General features: G+C 30.3%; 2 protein-coding genes across 3 annotated transcripts; one reads left to right on the plus strand and one right to left on the minus strand.

Annotated features, from left to right (window-relative positions):
• Positions 1–2,164: 2,164 nt before the first annotated feature.
• On the minus strand, positions 2,165–3,787 carry LOC112689997. Its single transcript, XM_025563891.1, has 2 exons — positions 3,507–3,787; positions 2,165–3,399 (listed from the first exon to the last, which is right to left on the minus strand). The coding sequence occupies exons 1-2, from the start codon at positions 3,676–3,678 to the stop codon at positions 2,198–2,200; spliced, it is 1,374 nt and encodes a 457-aa protein (XP_025419676.1). The 5' UTR covers positions 3,679–3,787; the 3' UTR covers positions 2,165–2,197.
• Positions 3,788–12,368: 8,581 nt separating this feature from the next.
• On the plus strand, positions 12,369–14,730 carry LOC112689994 (palmitoyltransferase ZDHHC3-like). Of its 2 annotated transcripts, none has more exons than XM_025563888.1 (5): positions 12,369–12,877; positions 13,486–13,625; positions 13,726–13,840; positions 13,935–14,096; positions 14,380–14,730. In XM_025563888.1, exons 1-5 carry the CDS (start codon positions 12,735–12,737, stop codon positions 14,597–14,599), a joined length of 780 nt encoding a protein of 259 aa, XP_025419673.1. In that variant the 5' UTR covers positions 12,369–12,734; the 3' UTR covers positions 14,600–14,730. The 2 variants fall into 2 exon arrangements, with proteins under 2 accessions (XP_025419673.1, XP_025419672.1); XM_025563887.1 differs by having other exon boundaries at positions 12,373–12,877; positions 13,711–13,840; positions 14,380–14,728.
• The last annotated feature ends 2,563 nt before the right edge of the window (positions 14,731–17,293 follow it).

Genomic DNA, 17,293 nt, shown 5'->3' on the forward strand with positions numbered 1-17,293 from the left:
TATTGCTGTACCGATTGAAATAATGTCTTACTAACAGAACCTAAGGAGCATGGCTGTTTTAAAGTAGACAGCGTTGAGATAAAAACTAGGATGTACAGACAGCATGGACATTCCGTTACCGCACAAGTGTTTATCAACTTCCAGTCGGAGGAAGGTGGAAAACGAGTGAGAAACGTTAGTGGCTGACATATGTTCGCAACGTAAACCTTATACAAGACACATCGGATAACCAACACGTTGGACCTTGTTCACCGAGGAACGGTAAGAAACACTAGCAAAGTGTTGACGTCAAAGAACACACATGATCCGAATCGGTGAGCGGGTATATACGTATCCAAGTGCGTTTCAAGTTGAAACTTTCAACGTTTGCGACTCACTTGTTATTGTTCAACATGAACGTGTTCATTTTCGACATAGTGTTGACGTGCTCCGCGGGTCTGGGGCGACCGTTGTTCGGTTGAAAACTTCTTGCACCGGGTCGACGGCCGGACAGTGTCGGACGGACGGCGACGGTTCGCTAAAACGGAACGGGAACGCGCGCGCGCGCTTCAGACGGCGGCCGAGGGAATGAACACGGGAGACAAACGGTAACCGGTGCGGAGTGACATGACGACGACGAATGGAGAAGAACACGTTAAGCGGCGGGAGATGGAACGCGGACGACTGACAGATACGTCTGTTGCTATTGCTCCGCGACCATACGGTAAGACGCGGTAATAATGTACACAATATCACTAGACGTTTGCGACACGGGTCTCCACCGGGCGTGTGACGGGTGCTGCGGACGGGCGGTGACTGATAGCGATCAGCTGGCGAGCTCGCAATGTTTTCGCGAGTCAGCTGCTGGAACGGCGACAAACGGTTCTCACGGTTCAGTGGTGGTGGTCCGGTTCATCCCCCCCCCATCCTATCGCTACCGAAGTCGAAAAACGATAACAATGTAGTGATATTTAAATATATTTATTGTTTCATTGTCGTGCTGCGTCACTGTTACTGTTGTAAAAATTAATTATTTTGATTGGTAAAAAAAAAGATCGAGACAGACCAAAAATTACGTATGTTTCAAAATGTCATTACTAAAGTCGGACTCGCACGACGACACGTTTATAACAAAATAATTGTATGACGGTAAACTGCCAGCGTATGACTTATTCTTTACATTTCTGTTCAGATCCTTATCTGATTTCCGTGACAATTTTTAACATATTATTAAATTAATAATTAATATGTTTTATTAATTAAATGATTCTAAAATAATAAGATGTGTATTTACTATTTAATAATATATGCAACAATATTTAAAAAAAATTTTAAAATAATTTTTAGTTAGTTGAATGCACCCCTCTCAGATATTCTTAATATTTACATTTAGATGAGGGGGGCAGCTGAAAAATTAAAAAAAAATAGTTTTATTAAAAGTGTTTTATTATTAAAGTGACAAATAATTTAAAAACTAATTATTTTAATTCAAATAATGCGATAAAATTTGTTGTATATACACATATTATTAAGCATAAATCGAAACTAGTAATAATCTACAAAATATGTTATTGTAAAAACCAATTTATTTTAAAATTTCAATCAAAAATTTTCATTTTCTACTATTTTTTTTTTTTTTTTTTTACAAAATTGGAGTCTTATAAACGAATTTTTTATAATGTATTTGGATTCGCCCAGACCATTCTAGACGACTTTAAGTCTATTAAGCGACTGAACCTTATATCCGTGAGTCTTGCAAGTGGCGTCCACTGTATATCGAATAATCAAAGAAATTGTTTAATAATCCCAAAACAATCGTGTTTTTCGTTCACTTCAATTTATGATATCTTCATGATCATTATCAACACGAACACATCGTTAAATACTATAAGATATCAGCGTTTCATACTATAAAATCGAATATTAGGTAGGATACGTATTTATAAAACGAAAAAACTAATGGGTGATAAAATGTTTTCCTTTCGTCTCTGTATTTTAAAAGCTCGTCCCATAAAATCTTAAAAAAAAAAACAAATAAAACTTAAAAACAAATAAAAATAAAAAAACATAAAAATAAAAAAAAACAAATAAAAACAAATAAAAAACAAAAATAAAATTAAAACAAATAAATATATTTTTTCAGTAATTCAATATTTAATCAATTGAGCAAATTGAGCAGTGCAACACGAACAAAACACAATCGCTGATCGTATTCGTTTTAAACGTTACACCGGGACGCTAACAATTCCCAGTGCACAGGAGCGATCGATCTCGACCTCGAATTCGAAAATAAAACAACACTCCCAACAAGCGCGTCACCACGCGGTGCTACTCCACCGTGCCACGAAATAATTTCATCGCGGACGCGCTTCGAGCGCTCGATGCGCTCCTTCTCGGCGGCCGTCGGGCACGGGGCCGTGGCCCACGCGCAACCGTTGTCCAACGCGTACATGAGGCATTCCACACGGCCGTTGTCCGCGGCGCTGTCGCACGTGAACTCGTCCCACGGGCAGCCGTGTTCGTGCGCGTACCTCAGACACCGGATGTGACCGCCGCGCGCCGCAGCGTCGCACGTGTACGCGTCCCACGAGCATCCGTGATCGTGCGCGTATTGCAAACACTCCAGGCGCCCGGAGGCAGCGGCGTCGCGGCATATTTCCGCGTCCCACGCGCAACCGTTGTCCAACGCGTATTTCAAGCACGCGGTGCGGCCATTGGTCGCGGCGGCGCTGCACGTGCTCTCGTCCCACGGGCAGCCGTTCTGGTGCGCGTATTGCAGACACTCCGCGTGGCCGCCGCGGGCCGCCGCCTCGCACGTGGCCGCGTCCCACGGGCACCCGTGCTCGTGCGCGTACCGCAAACACTCCAAGTGACCGCCTTCGACCGCGTACTCGCACGTGTCAGCGTCCCACGGGCACCCGTGCTCGTGCGCGTACCGCAAACACTCCAGCTGGCCGCGGAAAGCAGCGTCACGGCAAGTGACCGCATCCCACGGAGCGCCGTTCTCGTGCGCGTACCTCAGCGCCTCCAGGTGGCCGGCGGCCGCGGCCAGCTCGCACACGGTCTCGTCCAGCGGGCAACCATTCCGGTGAGCGTACATCAGACACTCCAGCCGACCGTTTTGCGCGGCACTCGTGCACACCGACCCGTCCCACGAGCATCCGTTCTCGTGCGCGTACGCTAAACACTCCAGCTGACCGTTCGCGGCGGCGTTCTCGCACGTTTGCTCCGACCACGGGCATCCCTGGCGGTGCGCGTACGCTAAGCACTCCAGATGCCCGTTGTGCGCCGCTTGCTCGCACACGTCGACGGTCCATGGGAAATGGCACCTCTCGGCAAATTGCATACATTCCAAGTGACCGTGGAACGCCGCATCCTCGATCAACGACGTCAGCGAAGAACCATCGCCGTCTTTCGATGCTGCGAAGGATTACGATGAGAAAAAATAGAATTTAAAACCAACACTTCCACCGTCACCGTGACATATTATTTTTAATCTCTCTCTTTCTCTATCTCATTTTAATTACCATCGGGCAAAATTGTCGCCTCGTTGCTCGTCTCGGCTGTTTGGTTCTTGATGTAGTTCAGTACATCCGTGCAACACTGTTCCACTTCAATTGGCACCGTTTTTAGATCGTCGTAAAAAAACTTCTCGTCCTCATTGCACACGATGTACGAAAGCTTAGCCAAGGTAAACATGTTATGGCTGAAAGGCGAAACGTTCAAATTCAGCAGTACGTCTTACAATGTTTAACGGTCGAACTGACTGTTACACGGTTGTTATAATTGTCTACTGTCTATCGGTAACTCTTGACAATAATAATAGTAATACATTTTTCTAAACTACATTTGACTGGTCAAATATTTTACTCTTTTTTTTTTTTATATTCGTATGTGCTATCGATTAAAAATAAAGAATATTAATTTGAAAATTGACGAACGTGTGAAAAAATTTACGAGTTACGATACGTATTGCGGATGTAGTGTATAATTGAGGTGGATTATCCCGCGGTGAACCGAGATACACCGATACTGGATGTACAATTTATAGAAGTATGGATTTCGTATAAAAGACTGTTAAAACTCAATTTACTCATCATGTATTGCAATTATATTTAGATATTATTTTTACACAAATATCTTATGAAACAGACATCGGTGTCACTGGAGAAAGTTCTTGGTTTTTACGTACATATTAGGAAATATTTAATGTTAAACAAAACGAAAACAATAATGCAAACAATTTGTCAAATTACACACGACAATTTTTGTTTGAGAATTGTACTTAAGAAGAATTAAAGAAAAATTTGAGAACAATAAGAAATCGGTCATAAATAGACCTAACAAATAGTCAGAAACGTGTCAAATCATATTTACTAACTGAGGCTAATCTGAAGACCGAACTGTCAGAGTTAATAACTTATTTATATTAAATTATAATTATAATATAATTTATCTTAATTATAGCCTAAAATATATGAATATTTAGCATACAATTTCAGTTGTAATTGTATATGCTATAAAATGCATGAGGTTTAACTATAGCCAGTCTATTTTTACATATCTGCGTAACCATAGGTGTGTCTAGACTTATTTTAGTACATCGTTCACAAGACAAATAGTGAGTTACCCAAAGAGAAAGAAAATATTATCTTCAAATTTCGAAAAAATTATTATCACCTAGTAATACATATACGATTATTATTACAAATAAAATAAAATTCTAAATGTCTTCTTATTGAAATCATAATTTTAAACTATCAATAGTTGATAGTGCAATAAAAATTAAACTGTTCTAGTCGTGCATTTATATGAAAGGCACAGTCTGTAGACACGCTTATATGCGTAATATTTATAATTTAAGAGCGTGTAGTTTTCAAGTGTTTTAAAATTTTTCAATAAAATAAAATAATACGAATAAAATTGTAGTATATGGCTAATTTCGACACGACATTGTTCAAATTTTAATATGTTGCCCGTAACAAACATACACAATATGCAATACAAACATTTTACAGACTGATAATCGTTTAAATTATATTTTGTATTTGTACTACGTAAATATTGATGATTTTACTGAAAAAATAAAAAAAATATTTATCTATAATTATTTTCTAAAATTTACTAATATGACTAAACTAAACGATAATCCAAAAGTATTAACATTAAATAATAATATGAACCCAAAAGCAATCTTTTTAGAGTGTAAAAATTGTGATATGGTACCTCTTGACGTTGATCAACTGGTGATTACTGTTATAAGTACCTAATCACAATATATTGTAAACGAAATTCTACATGAATGTAACATGTGGAAATAAGACAAAACAATCAACAATAATAATAATAGCGGTAACTATGATGAATATTTGTAATGAAAAATAAACGGTCAGGACATCATACTTAACGACAAATAAAACCAACTATACTCGTACGTCCGGATCGTAACTATGACGCATTAACCATTTTACCGTTCGTATTTGTACTTTGATACAAAGGTCATATTTGATTAACTATGACATTAAACACTTAATTATTAATAAAAACTGTTAGAAGTCAAATCCAATATGACATAGACCAGGACTGGATTGGGAGTTTACTGGGCCTGTAAATGTAATTTTTAGGCAATTAATTTTATATTTTACCTTTTATGGATATTATACAATTTTGCTTAATTGATTTTTCCTTGTAACATTATGTTTAATGCATACATTTAATGTATTAAATGCTTGTCACTTCCAACTCAAAATTTTTTATAATATATTACTGTTCATACGGACAGTTTATTTAGATTTAATATATATTATTTTTCAATAGCCATTTTTTTTATTATGATTATAATAACGATAATAATATGTATGTAGATTGTATGCAATAATTTATTACAACCGCCATCACTGAATTAATTTTGATTATATTATTTTCTTGATTATAGAATAATACAGGTACAGCTTTATCATAATTTACGAATTATGAAAATATTTGCCTACAATACGTTATGATCTTGAGCAACGTTACAATGAAACACGTAGTTCATAGACAATTTTTACTTTTAACATTAGAGGTGAAGTTACCGTCTATTCATAAAATAAATAAACTTTTAATAGTTTGCCAATTACTACCTACTATATCACGTTTTAATTACACATTTTCCTTTTTCTTTTTTGTTGTCTACATTAAATATCACAGAATATTATGAAAGAAAGCTAATGGAAATAATTGTGGTAAAATTGTTTTACAGTTGAAGAAATAATCGGGTATATACCGTGGTAAATTGTAATAACATTTGTTTAATTCAGTCAGGCTTATTTGAGAATTATATCATTATGTAATACAATATAATGATACAATTTTTTTCGATTACTTTCACGCATCACTCAATAACAACGGTTTTTAATCCTAGTAGGTATACATTAGAATTTTAATTGACTTGAAAACTGCTCTATGTAACACTGCGGTAGTAAATATAATGTTATAACTAAAGCTCGAATTTCTATGCAAAAAAAATATTGATGAACATGCACATATTTATGCATACAAAAATCATTTCAATTATGTTACATGGTATCAATTATTAGAATTTACTATTTTACAGATTACGAAACAAGTAATCATTAATTAATTATATAAATTCAGAATTAACAACAAAAAATATTAATTTTGGAACGAATATCAACACGAAATAACAAAATATGATTTCAGATTTTTAAAATGGAAGCTTTAACGATTGTCATGTACCATAATTAATACCCTGGATTATTAGACAATACTTGCGATAGTTTAAATTTAGAAAATATCCAATGTATTATTATTGTTTCTCAAATATTCAAAATATACAAATACAAAAATTTATCCATAGGAATCTATATAATGCGAGACGTCGACATTTGTAATCAAAATTATTCTAGGTGAATTCTAGAAGAATATACATTTGCATAAAACCCAGACCTAAGGTATAACAAATTATTTTAAATTTTCAGTCCGGTTCGGTCTACATTTAAATGTAGAAATCGGTTCGGTCCGACTTTGATCCTTTTCTATCATTTTCAGACCGGTCTGGTCCCTAAAATTACGGACCGTGAAGAGCACTAGTTAGTACTAAACTATTTTACTTTGTATCCAAAAATTTAAAATCCAGTTCGGTTACTATTATTTATTTTTCTTCATAAGGTGTATGAATTTTGAAGAATCGAAAATTTTCATTTTTCATGTACCTATAAAGTTACACACGTAGAATCGTTATTTAAATGATTTATAGAATTTTGGAAAAATATGATCAAAACAATAAAAAGGAACTAGCGATGTCCTATTAATTAATTAATTATAATTTAACTTCATAAAATATAAGTTTTATTATGAAATTAATTTATTTAATAAATATATAATTTGTTAGTTAAATGGATTTTATTTGTATCTAAATATTTAATTCGTATTTATTTGCAAATTTAAAAGTAGTGAGCATTATTATTTTAATTGATATTGTTTCAATTCATTTTTTCAAAATATTTTAACTAAAAACTAAAAACGCATAGGTACCTATCTCATTTTAAGAATTGTGTCATCACTTTATGTGCAGTAATTCTACAGTTATTTATATTACCTAAATATTAAATATTTGAAATAAACACATATATATATACATATGTGTATGTGTGTTTGTATGTATAGTCACATAAGTGATGAAAACAATACTTATTAATTATTATACACTAGAGGTTGACAAGGAGACTTCAATAAAATACAATAAAGTAGGTATTCAGTATTGCATTTATTATGAAATGACCTTAAGAAAAAATATACATGTATCATATACAAACAAATACAATTTGTTTATTATACAAATGTATTGTTTTTAAATATTAGGTTATAGATTCATCATATAGTTTTTTTTAATTAAATTTGTAACTGTAATCAGCCGCTGTCATAATTTTTTAAGGTCTTTCTCGACCTTTTGGATACCTAAAAAAAAAAAAAAGTATGTTGAAAAAATAATGATAGAATTGATCCTAATCAATATTTAGAAACTGTTTATGATAAAATAAAAACTTTATAATATAATTCAATTAGAAAAAATAAATTCAAATCAACAATTGTAATAAATAATTATCATAGATTTTACTTTATATAACTATTTTCAGATATTTAATTCCAAAGATATCATATTTTATTTTTCTGGTGTGCAACTTTTCAAGTAGGCATTTGTAACATTTTTTGCGACCATATAAAAATATTTTCAAAATCCTATTTTTAATTTTTTTTTCATAGATCATGAAAATTATTTTAACATGGATAGTATAAACACTAAAATATAATAAAGCATTTATTCATTTACCTGAAGTCTATTAATTAATGCATAAAACATTTGAAGAAAAATAATATAAAAAAAAAAAAAAAAACGTCGGGAACACGCATAGGTGTAAACTGATGGAAAAGCGGAGGAAATTGCCCCCCTAAAATAAATAAGGAGGGGGCGGGGCCCCCCCCCCCCCCGATAATTAACATACCTTGTTTTAAAATAAATACAAAACAGCTAGTTATAGCTATTACTATATAATTTTTTTTTTAAATCTTAATTTTCAATTTTCGCATATCTAAAATAATGTTAGAAAATGAATAATTTTGTATTATAATATGTAGGTAGTAAAGTGTCATTTAGCCGCGGACAGGGTTAAAATAGGCCACCGTAGCACCGGGATATGTCCCAGTGGGCTGCTGTAATTTTGGTTAATTAAAATTACTTAGATTTTTTGTTTTTAATTTTATGCGTCTATCTTCTATTCTTAAAATAAAATAAAAAATATCGCCTTGTAACATGACATTACTAAAGGATGCGGTGACACAGGATTAGATAACTCGGAGTTTGAAAATTGAACATATTTAATGTCGCGATAGGCCGATTGATAACAATGATTTCATCACAATATTTATAAATAGAAAAGTTTTAGGAAATTTGAATACAAAAGATGTGTACAATATGTTAATCATACGACGTACCATTCGCGTTTGTTCAAACAACATTTAACCAAAAGAAAATGTTGGTATGGGTAGATACGGTCGTGCAAGATATGCAATAACGAAATTGTTTTTCGATAATAATAATTTTTATAAGATTTATTAGACTTTTATTTTAAAAAATTTTAATAGTTTTGACGTTCACTCAATAACAAGTCAGTTACTAGTTTCCAACCTTTCTGTTGACTTCAAGTCAATTATTACCGGCAAGCAATTATTTTATTAAAAATAATATGTTCTAACTCAATGGTCGGCAACCTTTATGAACCTTTGGGCCACATTCACAAATTAAAAATGGTTCTAGGGTCAGACAATATAAAAAATGTATATGATATTCAAAGACGTTTGCTAGTTTTGAAATTTACTGCGGGCCGCAGTAAAAGAAATATTAGTTGCCGACCCCACTGTTCTAACTCAATTAAAATTATCATTTTTTATGGTGTAAAATTTATCTTAATAGGTAGGTCATTATATCAATATTATAGATAAAATATACTAACATATATAATATAACTAATATATATATATGTAAATCTGAAAATATTCAAATGTACTTGTGTGTATATTGTTTTTTTTGAGTTACGAAGATACATTTTCAGTTAAAGAATAATTTGATTAGGTACCCACTTATTCCATTTATTATTGTACTTATTATTCCATTGAGGCCATGGACACCCTTTTCGTTAGATAAGTAATTATATATTTGCCCCCTCCCCCCCCCTAATAAATTTCCAAGTTACGCGCATGGGGACACGTAAAATATAGAAAATTGTAAATGAGGTATTACAGAAAAATAAATACATCAGCAACACAATGCCAGAATATAAGGATAATTATACAGGAAACATCAGGAATTACCAAAACATTTTAATGAGGAATAGTGAAATTAAATAACGTATAGGTATTGTAGTAGATATTATATTATTGTGTATTGTTACATTAAAAATATTTTCGCACATACTACGGGTAAACAAAAATAGTTGAGCTAAAAACCATTTTTTAAAATGAAAAATTAAGTGAGGTTGAATGTTAACAATTAAATTGATAACATATCTTAGTATTTTATTGAATGAAGTTTTGTACTATTTAAATTATTAAATTCAATTTTTTATTGCGAATAAATAGGTAGCTAACATTTACTTTTAAATTGTATTTTTTGATGACACGCCGGCGCTATCAATGAAGGTAGGCAATTTATGTTCAATGTCACACGTTAATGCTATATTTCTTAACAATGTACCTATTATTTAGGTAATAGGTCAGAAATTAAATGTACCTAGTAAGAAAAATAATAACAATAAAGTCTAGAATATAATATATTTATATATTATATTATTATACTACTATTATATATGATATTTTATATAATAACTAAAATTATATTGTTCCCGGACACCATTTTTAATATACATTTTAATTTCAATTATTTTTATGTTTGTTTAATTAGTAATTCATCTAAATCAAATGTTCTCAAGACACCGTAGAAACCATTTTTTTTAGATAATAAAATTAAAATTTTGACTTCAATGTAAAAATTTCAATTATATTCATATATTTTATTGTCTTTTAAACATTACATTTTTAAACCTAGCGACTCTTAGGTAATCTCGGTAATATAAATAATACCTACATTGAAATAACTTAATTAAAGTGTATTCCTGTAATTTCTTATTTTCTAATTTAGATACCTTGAATACTTTTATATAATTTTAAATTTAAATTTATTTTATAATAATGTTTTTGTAGTTAAATTATATTTTTTCCCTTACCTAAACTAAAAAGCCATCAAATGTCCGAGAATCACTATTCGTTTTATAAATTTACATTATAAAAACAAATATAAATACAATAACATCAATCATATTTATGTTTCTTTTAAATAGCAAATAATATTTTTGTTTCTTGAATCAAAATTATTTTGTAAACAAGGAGTTAATTAGAACTTTAAATTACAATAATTGTTATTCTTTGTATTTATTTGAATTATATTGAATTGTAATTCTTATAATTATTATAAGATATTTTTTTTCAATTTAATTTATGTTGATAAATTAATAATTAAATTTAATTAATAGTAATTGATTTCAATTTAATTAATAGTAATTAATTTAAAATTTATTAATAATAAATAAATTATAATTTATTAATAATTAATATATAATGAATCAGTGGCGGTGTGACGGCAGATTTTTGAGTCCTTGGACTCAAGTCAATGGGTGAGTAGGTGTGTGGGTATTGACCATTGGGTATCGAGTGGGTAAGTAACATGTAGAACGAATAGTGGGGGAGCTCTATTTACAAGCTAACCTTAAATTTCTTTTTAGGTGAGTGGATGGGTGGGCAAAATCCTAACAGGACTCATGAAGAAAAATATTTCGCGCCGCCACTGTAATGAATAATTTATTTAGAAATTTGGGAACGTTGTACTGAATTTGGTTATTTTGTACTTCTACACGAGAATAAATATTTTTGAAACAATTTCGTTTACACATCATCCGTTGGACTTTTCTGCTGGCCATTCAATTTTTATTATTGTTAATTTAATATTTTTATATCACAATTTTTAAATTTTAAATTTCAGGCTTAAAATAACAAATAAAAATATAATAACTTCAACTATATTTATGTTTGTAAATAATTATTATGTACACATTTCTATAAAAAATGTCTGTGGGTATTCTAAGGATATACATATAAGGGTATTTTTTTTTATACTTTCAAATTAAGATATTTTTTTATTAGTAAATAATTGTCTGCCAAATCAAATTTCCTGCAGGAATAATTTAATTATTAACTATTCAAACAACAGTGAATTAATTCAGCAGGAAAATTGGGATTTTTTATAAAATTTGGGCGTAAAACCTCACACTTTGGCCTCCGTTCCCTTCAATGACACCCCTGCTTTCTTGTATAAGTTCTACATTTCGAATTTACATCAAATGTCAATCAATCTTTATATACTCTAAGTACCTAATTGACGTGTTCCAGTCGACCAAATTTTCCCGGTATACTGTTAGTATAGTCCGACTTGGGAAATTGTGTTCGTTCTAATGAAAGTATAATACTTCTTGATTAATTTATGTAATTGTTGAGCTTAATAGTTTTTACTAAAAGCTAATAGAAAAAGAAAAAAAAAGAAACAACTCTAACATAGCTAAATCAACAATTTGAATAATTGTTGACGCGTCATTTATAACCAGGGGTGGAAGAACTAATGACTGAAACTTAAAACATTGACAACCACGATCGTTGGCATTTGACAGCTGACAGGATATTCATTTGCTCCGTAGACAACGAATTTACCCGCATGTTTTCATTATCATTATTTTGCCACGCTTATCGGCACAACACTATCAGCCGTGTCGTTATCACTACGAATCGAAAACAAAACACAACTGAACCACTATAATTATGATATTTTAAAACGTATATGTAACCGAACACTAAATATTACAACAACAACAACAACTACGGCGACGGCGATATAAATAGTAATAATAATAATTATTATTATTATCGATTTACACTCAGACTGTACGTCAACTCATTGGTCAGCCAACGGAACGCATCGCCGTTTGACGTAGACGGTCAAGACCGGTGTTTCGTTTGGTTTTATATCGCCATGCCAGCAGCTCCGACCTTGCTGTACCTCTGACTGACAACGAAGAACCGTATGCTCGGGACGGCGTGTCCGAGCGATATTAACGCTACGGTATTATGTAAACTTGCAGTCCGGCGCACGGATGGTCCGAAGTGTACCAGCGGCAACCATAAAAATGGTCCAGGATCCTTGTGGCATATTCTGTATACTGTTCACGTACACTTCAATCGTGTATGCCGACTACGTGGTCATCAAATGGGTGGTTTTGCATACCATGCAGGATAGGTAACTGTTTTTCGTTCACCTAAAGATACTTTTATGTGTCATTTTGTTGCAGTTAGCGCTCGCTACTCGTACCACGTTGATTCATAAATTTGGTCATATTTTAAATCAGAAAAAGTAAATTATAATTGGGATAAAAATCTAAAAATCTATTTGAGGGATCTTTATTGTTCAAGATCGCTACACAGTAAAATGTAGTTTACAATTCTACAGTATCAATGCACATAGTATTATTTTAATCGGTTCAAGTCTGATCGATTTGGTGTTTCATACGTATTTAGTTCATTATTTTAGTTTAAAATTTGTTGCTTAATATTAAATAAACACTATAATATATTGTTCGATTGAATAGATTTTTCAGTACTAATTGTGTAGCTGCGCTCATTTTTTTCTAAGTTGTCATCTAAAATATTGTTAATATATTTACAAATATAAATAAAGTTGATGAGAGAAAAAAAAAAATTATTTGAAAACCATTTAATTTGGTATTTTATTTAATACTACGTGAGATTCAATAATTAAGAATTTTATTTGAGTAACCTCTACATATTTTTCATTATTACAAAGTGTACTAAGTAATACTATAAATTATATATTTTATTTATTTTTAGCTTATGGGCTCCATTTCACATAGTGCTTTTCAATACATTTCTGTTGTTATTAACAGTATCACATTTACGTGCAATGTGTTCTGATCCTGGCACTGTACCTTTGCCACATACTAATGATTCACTATCAGACTTACGACAAGGTACTATTTTAAATAATACTATTTTTGGAAAAAACCATGATAATTATGAACATATATATATATATATATATATATATATATATAGTCAATGAACCTTTAGTGAAAAGAGAAGATTGGACAATGTGTACAAGATGTGAAACATTTCGACCACCACGAGCTCATCACTGTCGAATTTGTAAGCGTTGTATTAGACGAATGGATCATCATTGTCCATGGTATTTTTTTTCTTTTTTTAATAATGCACTAGTATGTAAAATTAAATTTATTCAATACCTATGTTATTCATTTATCATTTTTATGTTTATGTAGGATTAATAATTGTGTTGGAGAAAAAAATCAAAAGTATTTTGTACAATTTCTTTTTTTTGTTTGTATTCTCTCTGCATACACTATTATGTTGGTTATCATGTCGTGGGTACGTGAATGCAGGCAGTGTAAACTATATGATATGGATACAAGACAAACTCAAGTGTAAGTTTTTTATATCCTTTTTTTTAATACCATTATCAACTATTTGGTACATCTAGAGAAAAGAGTTGACTTTTGGTTAAACCTTATTTTATCTTCTAATAAATTAATTTGAATGGTTGCGTTAATGATTATTATATTAACATCTAAGTGACTATTTGTAACAAATATAAATATATTATCTTGTACATTTTTAAAAATATTGAAAACAAAATTTACTATAATTGTATTTTCATAGTTTATAGAATGTTTATTTATTATTAATTTTTTTTATTTTTTATTCTAGTTTGCATTCAGTAATTTTAATCATGGAGAGTGCTCTTTTTGGTATGTTTGTAATAGCAATTTTGTATGATCAAATGGATGCTATTTATAATGATCAAACAACAATGGAACAAACAATCTATAAGCGTTCAAATCCACTACATAGATATATATTTTCTTCTATTTGCCGGTGGCCAAAAATATCTAGATCTACATCAAAATTAAATATTCGATCTGTATAATAATTGTTGGTTACATATTTATTATTAAAACTAACGTTACATCCTTATAATACTTAAAATCTGCAAATATTGATAAAGAAATTTCTCAGATTTTATTAATTTTAGTAATGTGGTCTAATATGACTTAATGAATAATTTTTAAAATATAGTAATTATTTATTTGAATTTTATATTGTAAATAACTTTAATTATTTTTATACTTATTCTTTGTTAATTTTTATGATTTTTTTTTCTTTTTATAATCTTACACAATAGTAAATATCACATTCATGTCATAAAATTATGTATAAAGCGATTCTTAGGTTTTTGAACAAACTAAATAATTTTTATAAATATCATACTAAAAGTTAACCAATTTTCAGTTAATATTTATTAGCACAAATAATGTCAACATTCTTAAAAAGATTTTAGTTTCAAAAATGTGTTTAAATTCTGTGATTTTTGTTTTCATTATTTTCAACTATAAAAAATGTATCATTACTTGAAACCCTCAATTGTATATGTATACAAAAGCTTCATAATTGAAGGGGACTCAATTCTAAAGTACGAAAATAAACATTTTACTTTTTCCTTTCTTTTAGTTGTAATATTAAACATATTTGTTTTGTTATTATTAATTACATTGATAGTTTTGTTCATATTCGTTTATGTTCGTATTTGAGAAAAAAAATTTATAATTTGTATAATTTTAATTTTTAAGTTTTAAACTTTTGGAGTTTATTTAATTTTTATTTAGCAATATTTTTTTTCACTAATATTGGAGAATCTGAAAATTATATTTTAAAACTTAATTCTTTCTACCATTGCTTAATTGTATGAATTCAACTAGTTGGTGTTTTGATTAGATTAGAGTAATAAATTTAAATGTATTATATATTAATACTTATCAGACTCATATTTTCTATTACTCATTATAATATCTATGGTATTTTTATTTTTCATCTATGAAACAGTTGTTTTAATTAAACTTGTTACAAATTGTAGTATCTTGTAATTATTAAAATTATTTTGAATTACTTGACAAAAATATTTGTATATTATAATCATGTCCTGAAAAGAATTTATGAAAGTTTATACTTAATTAACAGTATTTTTGATAATTGTTTTAGTATATTATATACATGAGATTTGAGTTTTTTGCATTTTAATTTTATTTACTTATATTTTTCTTCATGTATATGAGCTATGATATGATAATAGTTGCTCATTACAATATTAATGTTATTTTATATAGAGTTCAAAACAAACATTTGATGTTATAATATTTTTAAACTGGTGTTAAGTTTTGCACATTTTAATGATTTCTCCTAATTCATTGCTGTTTTAAAATGTAGGACTAATATTATATGCTGTAAAAATGATATATTGTCATGAAATTGTGTTATAATTTGATTTGTGTAAGCAATAACTTTTCCGTGATTTATTTATTAAAGATTTTTATTATTTTGTTAAGTATTTGAGTACAATAAATAGTTTTATGTCTTAATACATTAACTTCTGTACTAAATGAAATCAACCTACATCCTACTAAAATCCTACTACTGGTCAAAATTATACAAAAATAAAAATTCATAAAACATTCATTATCATGCATGGTCTATTCTATATGGCAGTGGTTCCCAAAAATGTGTAGGTCGTGTATCTCTAAAACAAAAAAAAATTAATCATACCCTCCATGAATAAATAAAACATTTTTATTATTTAATTCAGTGTTTTTTAAACTTTTTCGGCTCACGGCGCGCGCCCTTTTAGATCTAAGATTTTTCAGGACGCTCTTCTCCAAGTCATAATATGACTAATCATACGGAAAAAATTTAGATCCGATAGTATTTCATGACGGTGCGGTGTCCCCGTATAGACATCGCAGCGCACCAGGGTGTCACGGCACACACTTTGGGAACCATTGATTTAATTGAAAGCAAATTATTATCAACCTAAAAATGAATATATGTTAGTATAATATATATACTACATAAGCATTTGCTATATGCCTCATAACTTGGGAATCGCTTCTTTTTTGTATAACCATTCTATTAATATTTATTACCTGTGCTTTAGTGTTATAACTAGGCTTAGGGACTTCTAGCATTTGATACTTTTTTTAATTATTGTTAAATATAGCAGAGTGCGAAATAAATTCGTTTCTCGATGCCATATCAGATCTAAAATTTGAATGTGCATATTTTGCATATTTGACAGATTTTGCAGGAGAGTGTTTATTTTAATATTAATAATAATAATTTATTCAACTCAACTTAGGAAGAATACATAAATATAAATTAAGTTAAATGATCCAATAAACTGAGTTGATTGCCCATCTCTTTAAGCAAGCTTGTGATGAGAGGGGTAGGCTTCAGATATTAGTTATATAGAAAAAAGAGAAAAGAATTTATTAACAAATTTTAAATTTTATAGTGAAAATGATTACAATAGTATGTACCATATTATTATGCTTATTTGCATATTTTGACAAATTTCTCAAATTTTATTATTTGAAATTAAAAACTATAGATACATATAACTATATATATATATTTCAACCGATCGAAAAAATAATGTACTAAGAGGACTTAATACTTCCAGTAATATGCTATCTGCAAATTACCTCTCTATCTCGTTTTAATTTTTGTGCAAGTATAAATAATACTATAAACCCGTATCGACCGTATAAGCCGCTGGATATTGACCGAATGT

Source organism: Sipha flava, unplaced genomic scaffold (assembly GCF_003268045.1).
Source record: "Sipha flava isolate LNK unplaced genomic scaffold, YSA_version1 48971_pilon_pilon, whole genome shotgun sequence".
Lineage (NCBI taxonomy): Eukaryota > Metazoa > Arthropoda > Insecta > Hemiptera > Aphididae > Sipha > Sipha flava.